At 42.0% G+C, this 20,611-nt stretch overlaps 1 protein-coding gene across 1 annotated transcript in view; it reads left to right on the top strand.

Annotated features, from left to right (window-relative positions):
- The window catches only part of LOC126195737 (uncharacterized), a 238,177-nt gene that overhangs the window by 125,292 nt on the left and 92,274 nt on the right, over positions 1–20,611 (top strand). Inside the window, exons 4-5 of the mRNA XM_049934364.1 lie at positions 7,504–7,718; positions 7,801–7,958. Of these exons, the coding sequence (XP_049790321.1) occupies positions 7,504–7,718; positions 7,801–7,958 (373 nt within the window). The remainder of the gene's footprint in view (positions 1–7,503; positions 7,719–7,800; positions 7,959–20,611) is intronic.

Below are 20,611 nucleotides of genomic sequence, written 5' to 3'. Positions count from 1 at the left end.
GGCCGTCTTCCGCTCACGCCCCAACATCGTGCAGCCCGCCTCCAGTGGTGTCGCAACAGGCGTGAATGGAGGGACGAATGGAGACGTGTCGTCTTCAGCGATGAGAGTCGCTTCTGCCTTGGTGCCAATGATGGTCGTATGCGTGTTTGGCGCCGTGCAGGTGAGCGCCACAATCAGGACTGCATACGACCGAGGCACACAGGGCCAACACCCGGCATCATGGTGTGGGGAGCGATCTCCTACACTGGCCGTACACCACTGATGATCGTCGAGGGGACACTGAATAGTGCACGGTACATCCAAACCGTCATCGAACCCATCGTTCTACCATTCCTAGACCGGCAAGGGAACTTGCTGTTCCAACAGGACAATGCACGTCCGCATGTATCCCGTGCCACCCAACGTGCTCTAGAAGGTGTAAGTCAACTACCCTGGCCAGCAAGATCTCCGGATCTGTCCCCCATTGACCATGTTTGGGACTGGATGAAGCGTCGTCTCACGCAGTCTGCACGTCCAGCACGAACGCTGGTCCAACTGAGGCGCCAGGTGGAAATGGCATGGCAAGCCGTTCCACAGGACTACATCCAGCATCTCTACGATCGTCTCCATGGGAGAATAGCAGCCTGCATTGCTGCGAAAGGTGGATATACACTGTACTAGTGCCGACATTGTGCATGCTCTGTTGCCTGTGTCTATGTGCCTGTGGTTCTGTCAGTGTGATCATGTGATGTATCTGACCCCAGGAATGTGTCAATAAAGTTTCCCCTTCCTGGGACAATGAATTCACGGTGTTCTTATTTCAATTTCCAGGAGTGTATTTCGCATGATGGGCCATGAATTCCTTGAACTGTGATTTAGCACAAAAAAACTGAATATAGTATGGGAAAATAAACACAGCTCTTAACAGTGATTATTACTGCACTAAAAAACATAGTACTGTTTGATCTCTAAGGTTAACAGTGGCCAGACACAAACTACTAGTGACTGAAAGTCTTTGGTAGTGTAGAGCCATGGTTTGTGGGGATTGGAGCAAACTAGTGTATACTGAAAGTCAAAAAGAAACTTTAACACTATATTAACACTCAGTAAAATGGCTCTGAGCTCTATGGGACTTAACTGCTGTGGTCATCAGTCCCCTAGAACTCAGAATTACTTTAGCATGTAAACATATTCACACTCTTTTAACACAGAACATTCTAAATCCTTTTACACAGCCTCTCTTTGTAGTGAAATGAAATGAGCATATGGCATTGCTGGCCTGGAGACCCCATCTGGGGGAGTTCGGCTGCCGAGTGAGAGTCTTATTTCAGTCGGCGCAACATTGGGCAGCTTCAGTACTGGTGATGGGGATGAAAGGATGATGAGTACAACACAACACCCAGTACACAAGCGGAGAAAATCTCCAACCCACCCGGCAATTGAACCTGGGCCCACTTCATGGGAGGCAAGCACGTTACCACTCAGCTAAGCAGGTGGACTCTCTTTGTAGTGAAGCCTTCATACTCAGCATCTCCCTCTCACTGCCACTGTCTACATATGTCTCTCTCTACCACTGTCTACTTGTTTCTCTTATTGGCAATTTCCTCGTTCAGTCTGTTTCACTATCACTGTCTTCATCCCTTTCTTTTACCCTCCTTTACTGCTGTCTCTTTCTGTGCCACTTTCATTGTCTCTCTGCCCCACTGCCATTGTCTTCATCCCATTATTTTTCTCTCCCATTGCTCTGTCTCTTTCTTTCTCACTTACAGTCTGCTGTTTAAACTTTAACCTGTGGGTGTAGAGGATGGCGGAAAGTAGGCAAATTATTTCATGTTAAAGTTCACAGGCCTGGGGAGAGGATGTCTAGGCACACTCATCTCTCTTTTTCATTCCCACTGCCTCCTCTCTCTTTTGCTCCCATTGCTACTACTCTATCTCTTTTACTGCCACTGTATCTCCTCCCTCTTTAGCTTCCACTGCTATTGTCTTCATCAATCTCGCTCTTTCTCTTTCATTGCCTCTTTCTCTCTTCCACCATCACTGTCTCCTTGTTACTCTCATTCAGCACAAAAAAGTGCAAATATGTTTGCATGCCAAAATTTTTGATGAGGAAAGCAGAATAGTTGAGGCAGCTGGTTCCCCACTTTCCTCTCTGTCTGTGAAAGAGGAGCATATTTGCCTTTTTGTGCTCTGACAGGGATGTTTTTCATCTGGTTACCTCCTTTTCCCTGTTAGAAAATGGTTCAAATGGCTCTGAGCACTATGGGACTTAACTTCTGAGTTCATCAGTCCCCTAGAACTTAGAACTACTTAAACCTAACTAACCTAAGGACATCACACACATCCATGCCCGAGGCAGGATTCGAACCTGCGACCATAGCGGTCGTGCGGTTCCAGACTGTAGCGCCTAGAACCGCTCGGCCACCACGGCCGACTTTTCCCTGTTAGAGAAGTGTGTGCTGTTTACATAAAATGAATTCTATAGCTCAGTAAAGTTCTGACAGTTTATTCATGTAGGCCTACTTTGATACATTTACTTTCTTTGAGGCATATAAATAACAAATAATTATACATAATGTAAGGTCAACACAAAATCATCCCCCATCCAACACAGTTTCACTTTACACTACCATACTTTACATAATAATGCACAACATTTTTAGGTGTACCAACAAATGTGGCAGTGGTTTGCAAGTACAAAGAACTTTGTATGAAAAAATAATTTTTTTGGATGGTACGTATGCCATCAGGTGGCACCACTGAATAATTTCCAAGTCAAGACAGCTGTGTGAAGTGCCCATTATACAAGGACAGCATGTCATGGAGTTTTATTGGTGAAAAACCATGACTAAAAACATCATTTGGTGACCTCAGAGTCTTTGCAATGGCCCCACAACCCTTGCCATGTGTTCACTATGTCAGTTTAAACTACATTTATGCCTCAGACTAGATATTATTTGCATTAGTATGGCAACTTGGAACCTCTGGACCTTGATAACAGACTCCATTTTAAGAATGTGTGGTACAAATGTTGACAATTTGCAATGAACTGAAATTATGGAAGTGGCCATCCCCACTATTGGTGCTTTTGGTCCTGAAAAAAATCATGGTTTTATAGGGCTTTCTCAGCAACCACCCATGAGCAAATGGTGCTTTTGTAAGCCATCTAAGGTCCACCCTAGACCACACCTAATGCAAAAGAACCACCCAATTTGCTTAATTTGTCTGGGCTGGAGGAAGTAAGACCAGTGAAGAATCCTGTGGACAAATCACAAGGCAGGCAGGGAAGAATCCTGTGGACAAATCACAAGGCAGGCAGAAAGTTATCAATGTGAAACAATGGTACACACCCAAGCTCAATAAATTGAAGTGTATTGTAACAATGTGCCAGGACCAAATGAAATCAGCTTTAGACATTCCAGCTAAAGAATTACATCACCACAACTACATAAAAGCCAAAAAAGCTTATAGGAAGGCAGTAGAGGAAGCAAAAAAGAAATATAATGATACATACATTAAAAAGGCCCAAAATCCTTGTAAAGCTGCCTGGAATCTTGTAAATGAGAACAGAAAGAATACTAGCTCCTGCTTAAATTCATGTAGCCCTGATGACTTCAATGAATATTTTGTCAGAATAGTGGAAAAGACAGTGAATGAAATTCCACACACTGACCTAGATCCGACTGCAAACATAAGAAATGCAGACAGTTACAGTATTCAAAACTGGAAGGAAGTACACCCTGAAGACATGTTAAAAATTGTGAATTCCTACAAACACTCAGAAAGTGTAGACATCTATGGCATGTCCTGCACACTGCTAAAGAAAATTATTGCAGAATTAGCTCAGCCACTAGCCATAGCAATAAACAAATGTCTATCTTCTGGTGTCTTCCCAGACATCCTTAAACTGGCGCACACAGTACCAATATATAAGAAGGGGGATCCATGCGAGTTGTCCAGCTTCAGACCAATCTCAGTGGTACCAGTACTAGCCAAAGTTACTGAGTCTGTGATGCACTGCCAGGTACTGAATTACTTTGAGGAAAACAACTTATTCCAAAACACACAGCACAGATTCCGCAAAGGGAGATCAACAGTGACAGCCACCCTGGACTTATTAAAAACGATTTGACAGAGTTTTGAAGAGAGAGAGAGTGTGACACTGACACTCTGTGGCCTCAGCAAAGCCTTTGACTGCATCTCACACACAACACTAATAGCCAAGTTAAGATGCTATGGTGTTGGAGGTGGTGTTCTGTCAACACTCCAATCTTATTTGGGAAATCGAAAGCAGGTAGTATCAGTGCACGGAGCAACTTCTCTTGAACAAAAACTGGAACATGGAGTGCCCCAAGGATCAGTCTTAGGACCTCTCCTATTCCTCATCCCTATGTCAATGATATGAGCTGTAATAGTCAAATGTTGCAGTTTGCAGATGACACTACCCTTATTGCCAAAGGACATACAGCCGCAGAAGCTCTTGGTGCATCAAATTTGATGTTTAAAGAAATAAAAAAAAGATTCATCATAAACAAAATGAAGATCAAAGAAGAAAAAACCCAACATTTGATATGCAGTCTAACCAACATTGAAGACCAAGAAAACATGCAGACTGTCAGACTACTGGGCTTCAAGATTGACAGCAAACTCTCCATGAATGAGCACACTGCATATGTATGCACCAAACTTTCTCGTGTGATATACCTCCTGAGGAAGCTGAAGAGGGTAATAACTGACCAGTTTCTCACAATAGTCTACCATGCACTCTTCCACAGCCACATTAGCTATGGACTGTTGTTGTGGGGACACTCCTCAGGCTGCAAAGATCTGTTGCTATTACAAAAAAAAGCCATCAGGATCATATCCTCTAGCAAAAGACTGGACCACTGTAAGCCTATTTTCACCAGGCTAGGCATAATGACTGTTTTTAGCCAGTATGTGTTTTTCTGCCTCATTTATGTAAAAGAAAATCAAAGGAATTTTAGCATAAGACAAGAAATACATAATCATGACACTCGCTGTAAGAGGAACATTGAAGTGCCAAGGTGTCACCTATCAAGTACACAAGACAGCTTTCCAACAGTTGCCCTAAAAATGTACAATCAACTGCCTCCAGAAGTGAAATCCCTGCCACCTGAATTATTTCAAAAAAAAAATGCTCAGGACTTGAAACAACATCCACTATATTCCTTGGAAGAGTTTTTCAACAGTGGTTCTAGTGAATGGACAAAATAATAAATATTGTTATGTTTTATATATAATTTTGCCTAAATTTAATCTTCTTTTTATGTTCTCAGTTAACTGCACATTTAATTTTGTGTTTTACTTAAAGTACATATTTTGCCAAAACGAAACTTTATGTGTGTGATCTACATGGTTTTGTAAACGTTTTGCTTTATGGTATTTTCATTTGCTGCTATGAAGTTTTACTTTCCTTTTTAGTTATATTTCATTTTCTCTATGTTCTATGTGTTTTTGTGCACTGCATAAATATTTTCTTTTATTTGTAATATAAATTTTGTATATGGTGTTGTATAAATGTTAATTGATAAACATTGTATTTGTGATGCAGTCTGTCCAGCCATGGCTGGTAAATGACAAAGATATAGTAATTAAGTAATAATAAAGTAATAAAGTGTGTAATGTTCCAGTTTTTACCCTATACTGTAGGAACCTACTGTATGCCTGTTCTCCTGATAGCTATACAAATGGTCTGTAGGCCAAGGGCTATCTGAAACACGTGATCTTTTGTCCCTGTGATCAATAGGACATAAGATATGACCACCTGAAAAATCACTTTTCCACATATGGCTTTCTGGAACATATTGGTACCATGGATTATGTTGCATGTATTCTGTTAAATTATATGTCCAATATTTGTCTTCTGTGACCATCAAATATTAATTTAAGCTCAAGACCTTCAAAATTTACTGCAGATAAAAATACGGAACCTTTCACTATCAGTTAAAAAGCATTAACATAAAAGCCCTTACTCATAACATCAATTACCACCTTCAATACTCAACATCTCCAGCCTTTTGAAATTACAGAAGTTTTAAACTATTAAAAATTTTAAACTTAAGGATCATAATTTCTGCAAAATTAATTAAATAAGATAGCTTTCATTAAAAACACACATCAGTTGTTCTGAAAATTTTTACACTTTTTATCCTACATACAAATATACAACTCCACCTTGACTGCTTCTGTGGCTACAGCCAATCTTTGCAAAACAGGTCATTAATTTAACTTTAGAAAATTTCACTGTTGAAAGACTCATTCATAGTGATCACATTTACAACTATATACATAGCTTTTTGCATTTGCCTGTCACATGTCCCACAACTTTTATCGTATTGTACCTGGGACAAACAAAAAATTGCGTAGCATTAATTCACCCCATTGATGGGTCAGCTTTCCAAATCACTCATGCCACTTCTGTCTGGCCACATTGTTAACATGTTACCTTTAGTGATACATCAGAAGCTACGAATCAGCTCACTGTACCTCAAAGTGTCATTGGATTGAAAGTTATGAAAATGAATGCACTGGTTCCTTGAAACACCTTTTTCGAAAAGTCGTTTTCGCAGTGGCATTCTCAGTAGTCTGTCATACTTCTTACAAAGATGCTTTCATAACACAGTTCTACCATGCGCTTCAAGATGACCACTTCTTTTGGTGGAACCCTCAGTTTGAATGGTCACTGACCTACTGAACATTTGTCCACCACAGTTGACAACCACTTCCCCTCTTATTCATCCACCGTGGTGATACTCAATCCTTGTGCCTTCCTTGGCACAACACAGACCCTCTGTCAACATCAGCATGGAGTCCAAACATTGTTTTGACCACCATGCCTGCAGGTCCACTCCACATTTCTTTTCTTGTTGCACACACAGTAGGACTCACCGTCTCTGACCACAGACCGCTCTCCAACCTATACTGGCTGTCATCTCTCCTTGGTTGAGTCTTAAGACAGTGATAATATCCCAAACACCACAGTGAATGTCTTTGGAATACCACCCAAGTACTTCAGATGTGACCAAAAATAATCAACCATATAACATGGTACAGTCTTCTGACTTCTACTGATTTATAACTGGGGAATGCAAATGTCAAGATAGAGAGCATGCAATGTAATATGTGCTATGCATGCTTAACACTTTCTCTTTGGCACACACTATAATGGCTGTACCTGTAACATTTAGGTACCAATAACTGTTTCTTGGATTTACAATACTGATGTGTGAGCTGTTGTGTATATTTTCACATCATATGGTATTTGAGTCTCAGTCAATAAAAGAGCTTATTACAAAAGCATTATGTTTTCTTTAATTTGTAACAAGACATACCATACTTCTATTTGTGCTGTTTCTCTCCCATTCAAAAGCAGTAAGACAACTGAAGTAAAACTGCATACCCCTTACTGCATTTGTTCCTACTAAAAGTAAACTACATTTGAGAATAATTACATGCTAGTTTCATAAATGTGATTATCTTATTTTCTTATTTATTTGTGTGCAGATAATGGTACAGAAATTGGTACTAGCAACTTCACCCTAACTGACTTTAACACAGGTAGTGTAAAAGTACTCTTGCCAGGAAGTTTTGAAAGACAACTAACCTTGTATACTTATGAAGATACTGATCCTGAAGATACAAATCTTGAAGCTAATCTCTATTTGCACTCAATATATAACTGTGAAATGCCCAGTGAGAACGTGTCATCAGAGTGCAGTGTAAGTAAATACACAGTTATTTTATTTTAAACAATGTAATATTTTAAAATGACTGATTAAATACATCTTATTTTCATTTCAGTACCAAGAAGTTATTCTTCATTACCTTTTTACAAGCTGCTATTATCTGTACAATAATAACAATGTCAGCGTAGCTTATGGTTGTGTTCAGACAAACTATACAGATGAAGCACTGAAAAAAGACTGTAGTAACAAAGCGGAAGCTGTTTTAGTCCAAGAGTGAGTATGTAATCACAACAATATTTTTATATGAATCTTTATTTCATTATTAATTTTCCAATATAAAATTGAAGTTTAATTTCAAAAAAAGAATGACTTATAGATATTGTAAAATAACTGTGTATTTTCTATCTGAAACATTATAATTTGTGAGATAATGTGCAGAACTGAAAATCGCAAGTAGTAAAAGAAACAAAGCTACATTTGTCTGTTTGGAATGTCAGAAATCGAGAAGTAAATAGGTAAAGCAAACAATCTTATAAGTGAGGTATCCACAGCTAAAATAATTATACATACTGAAAGGAACACTCCAAGAGATATGCTGATCTGTTGAACTACTTGTAAAACTGATTGAGAGTCCAGTTTTCTACATTAGCTGTTTCACTGTAGTTGCTCAGAGACCGACACAACCAGTTTTGTACCATGCAGGTACATCTAGGACAAAAAAATCTTATACACAACTGTAAGAGAATCATACTTTTAACTTACAAAGTTCAGAATACTTAATACCAAAAATTAAAATCATGGCATGTAAATTAATACAAAAGGCATGAGCTATTATCACAAAGTTACTTACAACGTCTAACATCTCATGTTATCTAAATGGCTTAATGTGTGTTCCAAGGTGCGATGAGAAGCACTACTGATGCAACCACCAATGAAAGTTAAACTTAATAAAGCCAATTTTCTATAATAACTTACATTTAGAGAGCACCAGATGTCCCTAAAATAAAAGTGTGACATTCGACCTTGTAAGACATTTTATGATAGTAGCTCGTGTCTTTTGTTATTAATTTCCATGTTATGATTTTATTTTTTAGTGGTAAGAATTCTGAAATTCTGAACTAAATAAGTCAGAAGTACAGTTCTTATAAAGTTATGGATAAAAAAAATTTATGCAACACACACCTGAGGATGTACTGGGATGATTCAGAACTGGCTGTGCAAGTCTCTGAGCAATTAAAATAAGAAATCTAATGCAGAAAATTGGTCTCTTAGTCAATTTTACCAGAATTTCAACACTTGAGCATATTTTAATCTGTTTGAGAATTCCTTTCAGTATATGTAACTAATTAAACTTACATGTATGGAAAGCAGAACGTAACTGGTGTGATAGATCCACTTACAACCAAAATTGTTACAGCATACAATTAAATACAGAATAGTCGATATTGTTCCTCTAAAATGCATAACAGGAAACAATATAATAACACATGCATCATAGATAAAAGAAATTATTGAGATTGTTATTGAAGACAAAAATTTAATTGTTATGGTGGACTGAAATTTAATAGTTGGAAAAGAAATATCAGGCAGTAGAAGAAGGAATACTTTGACGCTTATCACTGTCTCCTTTCTGGAATTTCTTCAGTTTTAATCTGCACTTTGTAACCAATAAATTATGGCCAGAGTCCACATCGAGCCATGGAAATAGTTTTAGTTTAAAATCTGGTTTCAAAATCTCTGTCCCGGGATGGTTCCTTTCAAAAGGGCACGGCCGACTTCCTTCCCCGTCCTTCCCTAATCCGATGAGACCGATGACCTCGCTGTCTGGTCTCCTTCCCCAAACCAACCAACCAACCAAAATCTCTGTCTTACAATTATGTAATCTAGCTGAATCCTTCTGGTGTCTCCAAGTCCCTTCCACATAAACAAACTTCTTCTCTCATTCTTATACCAAGTGTTAGCAATGGTTAAACTGTGCTCTGTGTAAAATTAGGACCCCCATTGTGAATTGTACAATGGAGTTAAAATAGCAGACATGTCAAGGACAACAGCATTTTGTAAGGCTTTTGATAGAATCTGCTAGGAGACAATGATCTGTATAAACTGTCAAAGGTCTGCCATCAGTGTCATCTTTAAAGTATTGCATTGCTTCATACATTACCAATATTTCTCTGTCATAAGCTGACTATTCATGTTGTGACTCAGTCAACTTTTTGGAAAAGAAACACATAGGTTGTTGCATGCCACTGTTGGCTGTTGGAGAAAGGCACCAATCACAAAATCACTCACATTTGAAGTGATTGTGAGTTGGGCAATGCCAGGATTGCAGCCTGGCCAAGGCATCTTTAATTTTGCCAAATGCTTGTTGCATCTCTGGGATCAGTTAATAATCTCTTTGTTTGAGGTATGCTTGCCTGCCAATGCATGTGTAAGAGTTGCATGGGTCACAGCTGCATTACGCAGGTGTCTATGATAAAATTTTATCAGGCCTATAAATCAGCACATGTCAGGAAACATCTGTTATCATGGCAGATGATGAAAAAATTCAGCACTTTGAAGTGGAGACCAAAATCACCCATACACGGGAAGGGGGGGAGACCGGGGAGGGAGGGATTTATGGAGTACTTTTAATATTTTGCAAGGTGAATTGTGCCCTGTAAGCAGCCATAAAAAATTTCCAGTTCTGATCCTGTTAAAGAGACTGTGAAACACTGACTTTTAAATAATTTTCCTGAAACAAAAATGCCTCAATTTTTGTTGAGTCATCAGTCTTCTGACCGGTTTGATGCGGCCGCAACAAATTCCTCTCCTGTGCCAATCACTTCACCTCAGAGTAGCCCTTGCAACCTACGTTCTCAATTATTTGCTGGATGTGTTCCAGTCTGTCTTCCTCTACAGTTTGTGCCCTCTACAGCTCCCTCTAGTACCATGGAAGTTATTCCCCGATGTCTTAACGAATGTCCTATCATCCTGTTTCTTTACCTTGACAGTGTTTTCTACATATTTCCTTCCTCTCCAATTTGCACAGGACCTCCTCAGTCCTTACTTTATCAGTCCACCTAATTTTCAACATTAGTCTGTAGCACCACATCTCAAATGCTTTCTCTTCTGATCAGTTTTCCCACAGTCCATGTTTCACTACCATGCAATGTTGTGCTCCAAATGTACGTTCTCAGAATTTTCTTCATCAGATTAAGGCCTATGTTTGATTCTTTTGGCCAGGAATGACCCTTTTGCCTCTACTAGTCTACATTTGATGTCCTCCTTGGGCCATCTGTCATTGGTTATTTTGCTGCCCAGGTAGTAGAATTCCTTAACTTCATCTACTTTGTGACCATCAGTCCTGATGTTAAGTTTCTCACTGTTCTAATTTCTGCTGGTTCTCATTACCTTCATCTTTCTTCAATCTACTGTCAATCCATATTCTGTACTCATTAGACTGTTCATTCCATTCAGCAGATCATGTAATTCTTCTTCAATTTCACTCATGATAGCAATGTTATCAGTGAATCGTATCATTGATATCTTTTCACCTTGAATTTTAATCCCACTCCTGAGGCTTTTTTTAATTTCAAGCATTGCTTTTTCAATGTACAGATTGAACAATAGGGGTGAAAGACTACATCCATGTCTTACACCCTTTTTAATCTGAGCACCTCGTTCTTAGTCATACACTCTTATTATTCCCTCTTGGCTCTTGTACATATTGTATGTTATCTGAATGTCACTATACCTTACCCCTGTTTTCTCAGTATTTCGAACATTTTGCAGCATTTAACATTGTCAAGCACTTTTTCCAGGTTGACATTTCCTATGAATATGTCTTGATTTATCTTTAGTGTTGCTTCCATTGTCAACTGCAACATCAGAAATACCTCTATGGTGCCTTTACCTTTCCTAAAGCCAAACTGATCATCATCTAACACATCCTCAATTTTTTTTTCCATTCTTCTGCATATTATTCTCATCAGAAACTTGGATGCATGAGCTGTTAAGCTGATTGTGCAATAATTCTCACACTTGTCAGCTCTTGCAGTCTTCGGAATTGTATGGATGATATGTTTCTGAAAGTCAGATGGCATGTTGCCAGACTCATACATTCTCTACACCAACATGAATAGTCGTTTTGTTGCCACTTCTGCCAAAGATTTTAGAAATTCTGATGGAATGTTATCTACCCCTTCTGCCTTATTTGATTTTAAGTCTTCCAAAGATCTTTTAAATTCTGATTCTAATACTGGATACTACATCTCTTCTAAATCAACATGAGACAAATCTTCCCCTTCGTAGAGGCCTTCAATGTACTCTTTCCCCTGTCTGCTCTCTCTCCTCTGTGTTTAACAGTGGAATTCATATTGCACTCTTAATGTTACCACCCTTTCCTTTTGTTTTGGCTTTCCTGTTTGCTGAGTCAGTCCTTCTGTCAGTCATTTCTTTTTCGATTTCTTCACAGTTTTTATGTAGCCATTTTGTCTTAGCATTCCTGCACTTCCCATTTATTTCATTCCTTAGCAACTTATATTTCTATATTCCTAAATTTCCCTGAACATAGTTGTACTTCCTTCTTTCATCAGTCAACTGAATATTTCTTCTGTTACCCATGGTTTCTTAGCAGTTAGCTTCTCTGTACCTATGTTTTTCTTTCCAACTTCTGTGACTGCCCTTTTTAGAGATGTCCATTCCTCTTCTTTTGTACTGCCTACTGGGCTACTCCTTATTACTGTATCTATAATCTTGGAGAACTTCAAGAATATCTCACCATTCCTTACTTCTTAACATATCCCAGTTCTTTGTACATTTATTCTTCCTGACTAATATCTTAAACTTCAGCCTACTCCTCATCACCACTAAATTTTGGTCTGAGTCTATATTTGCTCCTGAGTATGACATTCCATGCCCTGACTCATAAAACCATATTTCTTCATAGATTATTGAATCTTTTTCTTGTATTCACCTTCTCCTTGGCAGTTTCCTCCAGAGATCTGAATGGGGGACTATTCTGAAATCTTTTGGCAATGGAGAGACCATCACGACACTTTTTCAATTACTGGCCGCTTGTCCTGGGTATACACATTATGTGTCTTTAATGCAGTGCTTTCTATTGCCTTTCCATTCTTATGCTATTGATCATTGCTGATTCTTCTGCCTTTAGAGGCCGTTTTCACACTCCAAGACAAAAGAGTGTCCTAAACCTCTGTCCGCTCCTCCTTCCTGTTTGACAAGGCCGTTGGCAGAATGAGGCTGACTTCTTATGCTGGAAGTCTTCAGCTCGCAATATTGTTTATTAATCGAAATTTAGGCAGGGGGGAGGGCGGGGGGTATCGAACCCGGTACCAACGATGTTTTGATTACTAATCAGAGATGCTACCTCTAGACCACAGGTGCCTTTGTATAGCAACTCCAGGTATTTCAATCGTACCCATGATTTAAAAACAGTCAGTTCACTTGCATTGTTGTCCATGACCAAGAGAGTCTTACGACAAACTAAAGACTGGAGGTGGGCCAGGAACTTGCTGGCAGATTAGAACTACCAAACCACAATTTACAACCCATCCTCATAGCTTTACTTCCAATAGTAACTCATCTCCTACCATCCAAGCTTCACAGAAGCTCTTCTGCAAAACTTGTGGGTCTAGTTCTCCTGAAAGTCACAGCCTGAGGGATGTTTGCAGAATGAAATTTTCAGTCTGAAGTGAAGTGTACACTGTTAAAACTGTGGAAGAAATGGTTATTCTGAAGTATCTGTTATAGTGGTTATAGTTATTTTTTTTTTGTACCAACCACTTGTAACAGTTATTTATAACTGTCAGTCATCTTTACTGTTGAACTCACCAGACAGGGGTACAGTTAAATAATGAAATTGGTGAAATCTATCACTTTAGTTTATCAGTGTAATTAAAAATGTGGGTATAGTGAACTTTTTTAATTAACCTTATCTAATTAACTGTCCTCTATTTTAGTTGGTGTTTGATGGGTTATTGGTGTTTCATATTACATGTATACATTAGAAATATAGTTCTTGAAGCTGCAACAGAAAGTATACTAAAATTTTGCCATAGCACTATTAAAAATGAAATGTTCAAGATGTGCTTTTCCCAGTGTGAACTAATATGTAAGCTGAATAATGAAGGTAAAATTCAGAGCTTAATTTCTGGTGCTGTTCAATTACTGCAATATTTACATCTACATATATACTCTACAAATGACCATGATGTGCATGGTAGAGGGCATGTCCCATTATACCAGTTATTGGGGTTTCTGTTTTGCAGGAGTGCTTCAAACTGTGGCACTTTGCTGTGAATGCTTCGACAGTTAACCATTAGGATTTTAGTACTCCCACCTGAGGTAGGCATTTCTTTTGATCTTACACTGATAATACCTGGTTTCCTACAGCTATGATTATCTGACTTGGATGGAGAGTCACTGTTATAACCTTTAATCACCAATAATTGCGTGGATATTCAAACACAGTCACTTAGAAACAATAACTGGTTATATGATAACAACTCAGTATCTCTTTTTCGACTGCCATGCCGTGACATCCAGCCGGCGCCGTTCATAGCTAGGTGGGGCTCCCACGCTCAGCCGAGTTGCGGAGCGCCTCTATCGCCATTTGCGCGTACTGTCGTGGCGGCACTGTTAAATGTCATGGCACTGTCACAACACTTTTCCCCCCTTGAAAAAAAAAACACTCACTTCCTTGGAGACATGGACAGTGCGGAGACATCCATGGCTTCTTGTGAGGCGCCGAGGAGATCCTGCGGAGAGACACGAGAGTGTGGTCGAAAATGTCCAGGACGGAAGCTCCTGCGTGGAACGTGCCTCCTGGACGAGATGGGTGAAAAGTCCGGAGCAGCATCCATAGGTGTCGTGGAATTGGGGGTGTGCTCCAGCGAGATGGGTCCCGGAGAAGACGGCGTCGTGACTGGGGCCGGTTCCGGCGTACGCGGAAGCGGTAGCGACGTTGGCTGCATCAACATGGACGGTAGATTGGCAGCAGTGACAGGAATGGCTTCTCAGGCTTGTGGAGGCGAAGGAAGGGGCGGTGGCACCGGCGTGACCACCACTCGTGGGCGCATCTGGTCGTAATGGCGAACAACCATGCCGTCGTCCGTATGTATTTCACAAAGCCGGCGGCTGCGAAGAGCCTTGACCACCCCTGGAATCCATTTAGGGCGAGATCCATACCCTCATGCCCACACGTCGGCGCCCACCGAGTATTTTCCCGCACTAGGGCACACACCACTAGGCCTGACAGGGTGAAGCAGGTGCATTAGAGTGCGCGGTTGGCGGCCATGCAAGAGTTCAGCAGGGCTGTGATCACCCAGAGGCGTGAAGCGATGAGAACTCAGAAATTGCAGCAGAGTGTCATCTGCGGAAAAATCACTAAGGAATTTTTTGATCTGGCTTTTGAAAGTGTGGACAAGGCGCTCAACCTCCCCATTCAATTGTGGATGGAAGGGCGGTGCTGTAACATGATGAATCCCGTGTCCAGTACAAAAATCATGGAAGGCCTGTGAAGAGAACTGAGGGCCATTGTCCGTGACGATCGTGGATGGAAGACCTTCTAGCGCAAAGATTTTGGACAAAGCCAGCGTCGTCGCCGCAGTGGTGGGCGACGGACATCGAACAACAAACGAAAACTTCGAGAAGGTGTCAATCAACAGGAGCCAATAAGTACCAAGGAAGGGGCCGGCAAAGTCAGTGTGCACCCATTCCCATGGCTGCGCCGCATCAGGCCACGGAGAGGGCATTGTATGAGGTGCAGCCAGTTGTTGAGTACACTGACCACATGCAGCAACCATGTGGGCGATGTCCGAATCAATACCGGGCCAATAAACGTGCCTGCAGGCCAGGGACTCAGCCCGAGAAATACCCCAATGGCCTTCGTGCAACAGTTTGAGAACATCTTTGCGAAGAGAGGCTGGCACCATGACCCGTGGAGATGCCCGATCCGTGGCCAGAAGAACAACACCATCATGAACAGACAGACGAAGGCGCAAGGCATGGCAGTTGCGAAGGGGATCCAATGCCCGGCCCTTGGTCCTGTCCGTCGAACCCCATTGAACAAAACCGATCACCTGACGCAGGACCGGGTCCCGCGCAGTAGCCGACGTGACTTGCGAACCTGTAAGTGGAAAACCCTCGACCGCACGACGTTCTTCCTCATCAATGTGGAAACAGAGTAGTTCATCACGATCGAAAACCGGGTCGGGGCCCATCAGCAATCGTGACAATGTGTCAGCGTTGGCGTGCTGGGCCGTGGGGCGATAGTGAATCTCATAGTGAAAACGAGACAAGTATAAGGCCCAATATTGCAGGCGGTGAGCTGCCTTATCCGGAAGCGACACTGATGGGCTGAACAGAGAGACCAGTGGTTTGTGGTCGGTGATGAGGTGAAACTTAGAACGATACAAAAAACGTTGAACTTTTTTAGAGCATAATGATAGCGAGCGCCTCCTTTTCGATTTGAGAGTAATGCCGTTGCGCATCATTGAGGGTCTTGGAAGCATAGGCGATCGGTCGTTCTGACCCATCCTCATACCGATGGGCGAGAACAGCCCCTAGGCCATACTGTGACACGTCAGTCGCCAGAACCAAGTGCTGACCCGGATGGAATGTGGCAAGACAAGGCGCCGACTGCAAATGAGCCTTCAGGCGGACAAAAGCCTGCTCACACTCATCGGACCAACAGAAAGGGACGTTTTTGCGTAACAGCTAACGCAGAGGATGAGCTACCACCGCCGCGGATGGAATGAATTTGTGATAATAAGCAATCTTGCCTAGAAACGCCTGAAGGTCTTTGACCGTAGATGGCCGGGGTAGAGCGTTAATGGCCGCAACATGCTGATGTAGTGGACGTATACCCTCACGGGACAAGTGGAAACCAAGATACACAATGGAGGGTTGGAAGAACTGTGACTTGTCCAGATTGCACCTCAACCCAGCCGAATGCAAAACCCGAAACAGTGAACGCAAATTGCGAAGGTGCTCCTCAGTGGAGGCCCCCGTGACAACAATGTCATCCAGATAGTTGATGCAGCTGGGAACGGAAGCCGTGAGATGTTCCAAAAACTGCTGAAAAATGGCCGGCGCGCTAGCGACGCCAATTGGCAACCGCTGGTACTGATACAACCCACAAGGAGTGTTGATGACGAGAAGTTCCTTGGAAGAAGCATCCAATGGCAACGGATGGTACGCCTCCGATAAGTCAAGTTTGGAAAACAACTGGCCCCCAGTGAGCTTGGTAAATAACTACTCAGGTTGGGGAAGAGGATAAGTGTCAATGAGGCTCTGAGCGTTGACAGTGGCTTTAAAATCATCACACAATCGCAGACTCCCATTTGATTTAGAAACCACCACGATTGGCGATGCCCATTCGCTGGAGGTAACAGGAAGGAGAATCCCTGAAGCTGTTAACCTGTCTATCTCAGCCTTGACAGGTGCACGCAACGCCACCGGAATAGGGCGTGCCCAGAAAAACTTAGGGCGAGCTGTAGGTTTAAGAGTAATGTGGGCTTCAAAATCCTTGGCACGACCCAGACCAGCAGAGAACACGGACGAAAATTCAGAACACAATCCATCCAGCTGTTGATACGGAATATCCTCAGATATGAGGTGCACATCATCATCAATGGAGAACCCGAACAACTGGAAATCATCATAACCGAACATGTTTTCAGTGCCCGCATGATCCATCACATAAAACGTGAGGGGCCTAACAACAGACCTGTAGGCAGTGGAAGCATCAAACTGGCCAATGATAGGAATTTTCTGTTTATTATAAGTTCTCAGATTTCGCGTAACTGGAGACAAGGGAGGGGAGCCCAACTCCAAATATGTGCGAGAATTAATGAGAGTTACTGCAGAGCCAGTGTCTACTTGCATGCGAATGTCTTTATCCAGAACAGTAACAACAACTTATTTGTTTGAGAAAGCACACAGTTAACATCCATGTCCGATGCCTCGTCCTCGTCGACAGGAACTTTAGGGGACTGACACACAGAAGCAATGTGACCTTTCTTCCTACATGAATTACACGTGGCCCAACGTTTTGGACACGCGGCCCTGTCATGCTGTACGAAACAACGTGGACAAGAAGGAAGTGCGGAACGAACCTGCTTCTGTGGTTGCTGTTTTCGCTGCGAGCGTTGCGGCCCAACGCGACGTTGTTTACGCGAGTGAACCGCCACCACATCTTCGTTCTCCTGTGAAACAGGCAAATTGTCCGTGCCGAAAGTTGACTGTACAGCGCCTACATCACACCACGTGTCTATTTGCACGCCATCAGCGTGAGACACTTCAAAGGATTGAGCGATGCTTAGAACTTCCGACAACGATGGGTTTGGCAGTTGTAGGGCACGTTGCCGAACTTCTTTATCAGGAGCAAGCCGTAGAATAGCATCCCTCACCACTGAATCAGCATAAGACTCATGATGAGTGTCCGTGGCAAACTGACATTTCCTACTCAGACCGTGTAGTTCCGCCGCCCAAGCCCGGTAAGATTGATGGGGCTGTTTACGACACTGGTAGAACGCCACGTGGGCGGCAACGACGTGGGTGTTTTTTCGGTAGTAGTTAGACAATAAGTCACACATTTCTTGGAAGGACAGAGAAGCAGGTTCCCGCAGAGGGGCTAACTGAGATAGCAGCTGATAGATCCATGGGGAAATCCAAGATAGAAATAACGACTTACACATAAGAGCGTCAACAATGCCGAAAGCCAAGAAGTGTTGCCGCAAATGCTTTTCATAATCCTCCCAGTCTTCAGCGGCCTCGTCGTAAGGAGGGAATGGAAGCAGAGAAGAGGAAGACAGACGATGAGTAAGCGACGTCGACAACACCTGAATAGCAGCCATCAGCTGTGTTTTTTGTGCCTGAATAGCAGCCGTCACCTGTGTTTGTTGTTCAATGAGCGCTTGCATAAGCTGTTCCATGTCTGCCCCATCACAAACACACAAATCCGCAACGCAGTGAAAATATCCGACCTCGTCACCAAAAAGTGTTATAACCTTTAATCACCAATAATTGCATGGATATTCAAACACACTCACTTAGAAACAATAGCTGGTTACATGATAACAACTCAGTATCTCTTATTCGACTGCCGTGCTGTGACATCCAGCCGGCGCCATTCGTAGCGAGGTGGCGCTCCTGCACTCAGCCGAGTTGCAGAGCGCCTCTATCGCCGTTTGCGCGTACTGTCGTGGTGGCACTGTTAAATGTCGTGGCACTGTCACAACAGTCACCTGATCTAAAAAAAACCTAGTGTGCACCCCAGACAGAGTCAGCTACCTGAGTAGCAGCCTCTGATGTGTAGTGCACATCTGACAGTTTAGCAGGACCCTACAGTCTCAACCCTATGGCACATGTCCAGGAAGTCACAGTCTAGCTTGTCACAGAACCTTCAAAGTCTCTGGTTCAGTCCTTTCACTTGACCCAGGACCAAGGGACCATGATCATTTCTGGGGTCAATGCTGCAAATTGTGAGCTTTGTTGAAATTCCATGTGCAGGGCTGGTCTTCTCAACATTCTCTTCCAATTGCTGGAATGACCCAAGTATGACATTGGAGCCCAGATGATGGACATCATTTTTTCCAACACAGGTCACAATCTGCAGCTGGTTGCACCCTGTTTCCTCAATTTCTGCTGGAATAGCCTCTTCAACATTTTGAATGAGGGCTGTAGGCATACACACTGTCCTGTCCATTACTGCCATTTCCCTACAAGGTAGAATTACTTGCCATATGTTTGATCTGCTAATGATTAATAGACCCCTAACCTTTTCGTTTGCCTCCTCTTCACATCATACAAACCAGGTTTCCCCAAAACAGGTGAAGTGAGTTCCACTGGCTCAATTTCAGTTTCAGTGAAAGACAGCTCCTCAGACTTGTTGATTAGGGGGATCGGTGTCTCTACCATTGAAATGCCTCTTGCAGTCAAGTGGACGAGTAATGACAGATGTCATACTTTCTACATAGGAGATGGATCCATAGGAGTTGATAAGTGTATGGCCTTGAAATACACTGCAAAAATATACATAACATGATAAAATTGTTTACTCCTGTACAAGATATTTCATTTGAGAAAAATAAGAGTATGTTAATAAAGTTTTATGTGAAGTTTGAAAAATTCCTGATTATCTGCAGAATTTCTTCGGCTACTGATGTAAATTTTTTAGCGTGAGAATGACTAATTACATTTCTCCAAGCTTTCAGAGTGTTGTGTATCTCTTAAGTTTAGTGTTAGTGTATGCAGAATTCCAGTGGATGAATGGTTATTGTGTTACCCTCTCATATGAGTAATAGATTTAAATTGCTCAGATGTGATTACTATTGAGATACCATTTCCTGAACACCAAGAAATGTAGACAATAGAATTCAGTTATTTGTAGACTCTGTGAAACCTCTGACTTTCCACATTTCTTTCTGTAGAAATATGAAAATACTTGTTGCACACTGATATCTGTCCTCTCTGAAAATATCATCATCTCTTACGTAGTCTGACAGTTACTTCCATGAACTATGGAAGCAGAGGTAGGGGTAGAAAGAACACAACAAACTTTCAATAGGAAATTGAAAAAGAATGTAGGAAAGTCATCGAAAAGGAAGAAAGTTTTGTTGTTAGGCAGTTCTCATGCCAGAGATGTAGGCCAACTTCTGCAGGAGGAATTAGGACCAGAATACCAGGTCACAAATTTTTTCAAACCAAGTGCTAGTCTGGATCCGGTGACAGAGGATTTAGGTTCACGCTGTAAAGGATTTACCAGGGAAGACACCGTGGTTATTGTGGGAGGGCCAGGGAACAGTATCGACAGAGATCCTGGGTACAGTATAGAGTGTGACCTGGTGAAGATTGCGTCGGAATCGAGACACACCAATGTTGAATTTGTATCTGTCCTGAGATGCCATGACCAGCCTCATTTG

This window comes from Schistocerca nitens, chromosome 7 (assembly GCF_023898315.1).
Source record: "Schistocerca nitens isolate TAMUIC-IGC-003100 chromosome 7, iqSchNite1.1, whole genome shotgun sequence".
In the NCBI taxonomy this organism is placed as follows: Eukaryota; Metazoa; Arthropoda; class Insecta; order Orthoptera; family Acrididae; genus Schistocerca; species Schistocerca nitens.
The sequence above is the reverse complement of the archived record's forward strand: the minus strand, read 5'-3'. Positions and strand labels throughout refer to the sequence as shown.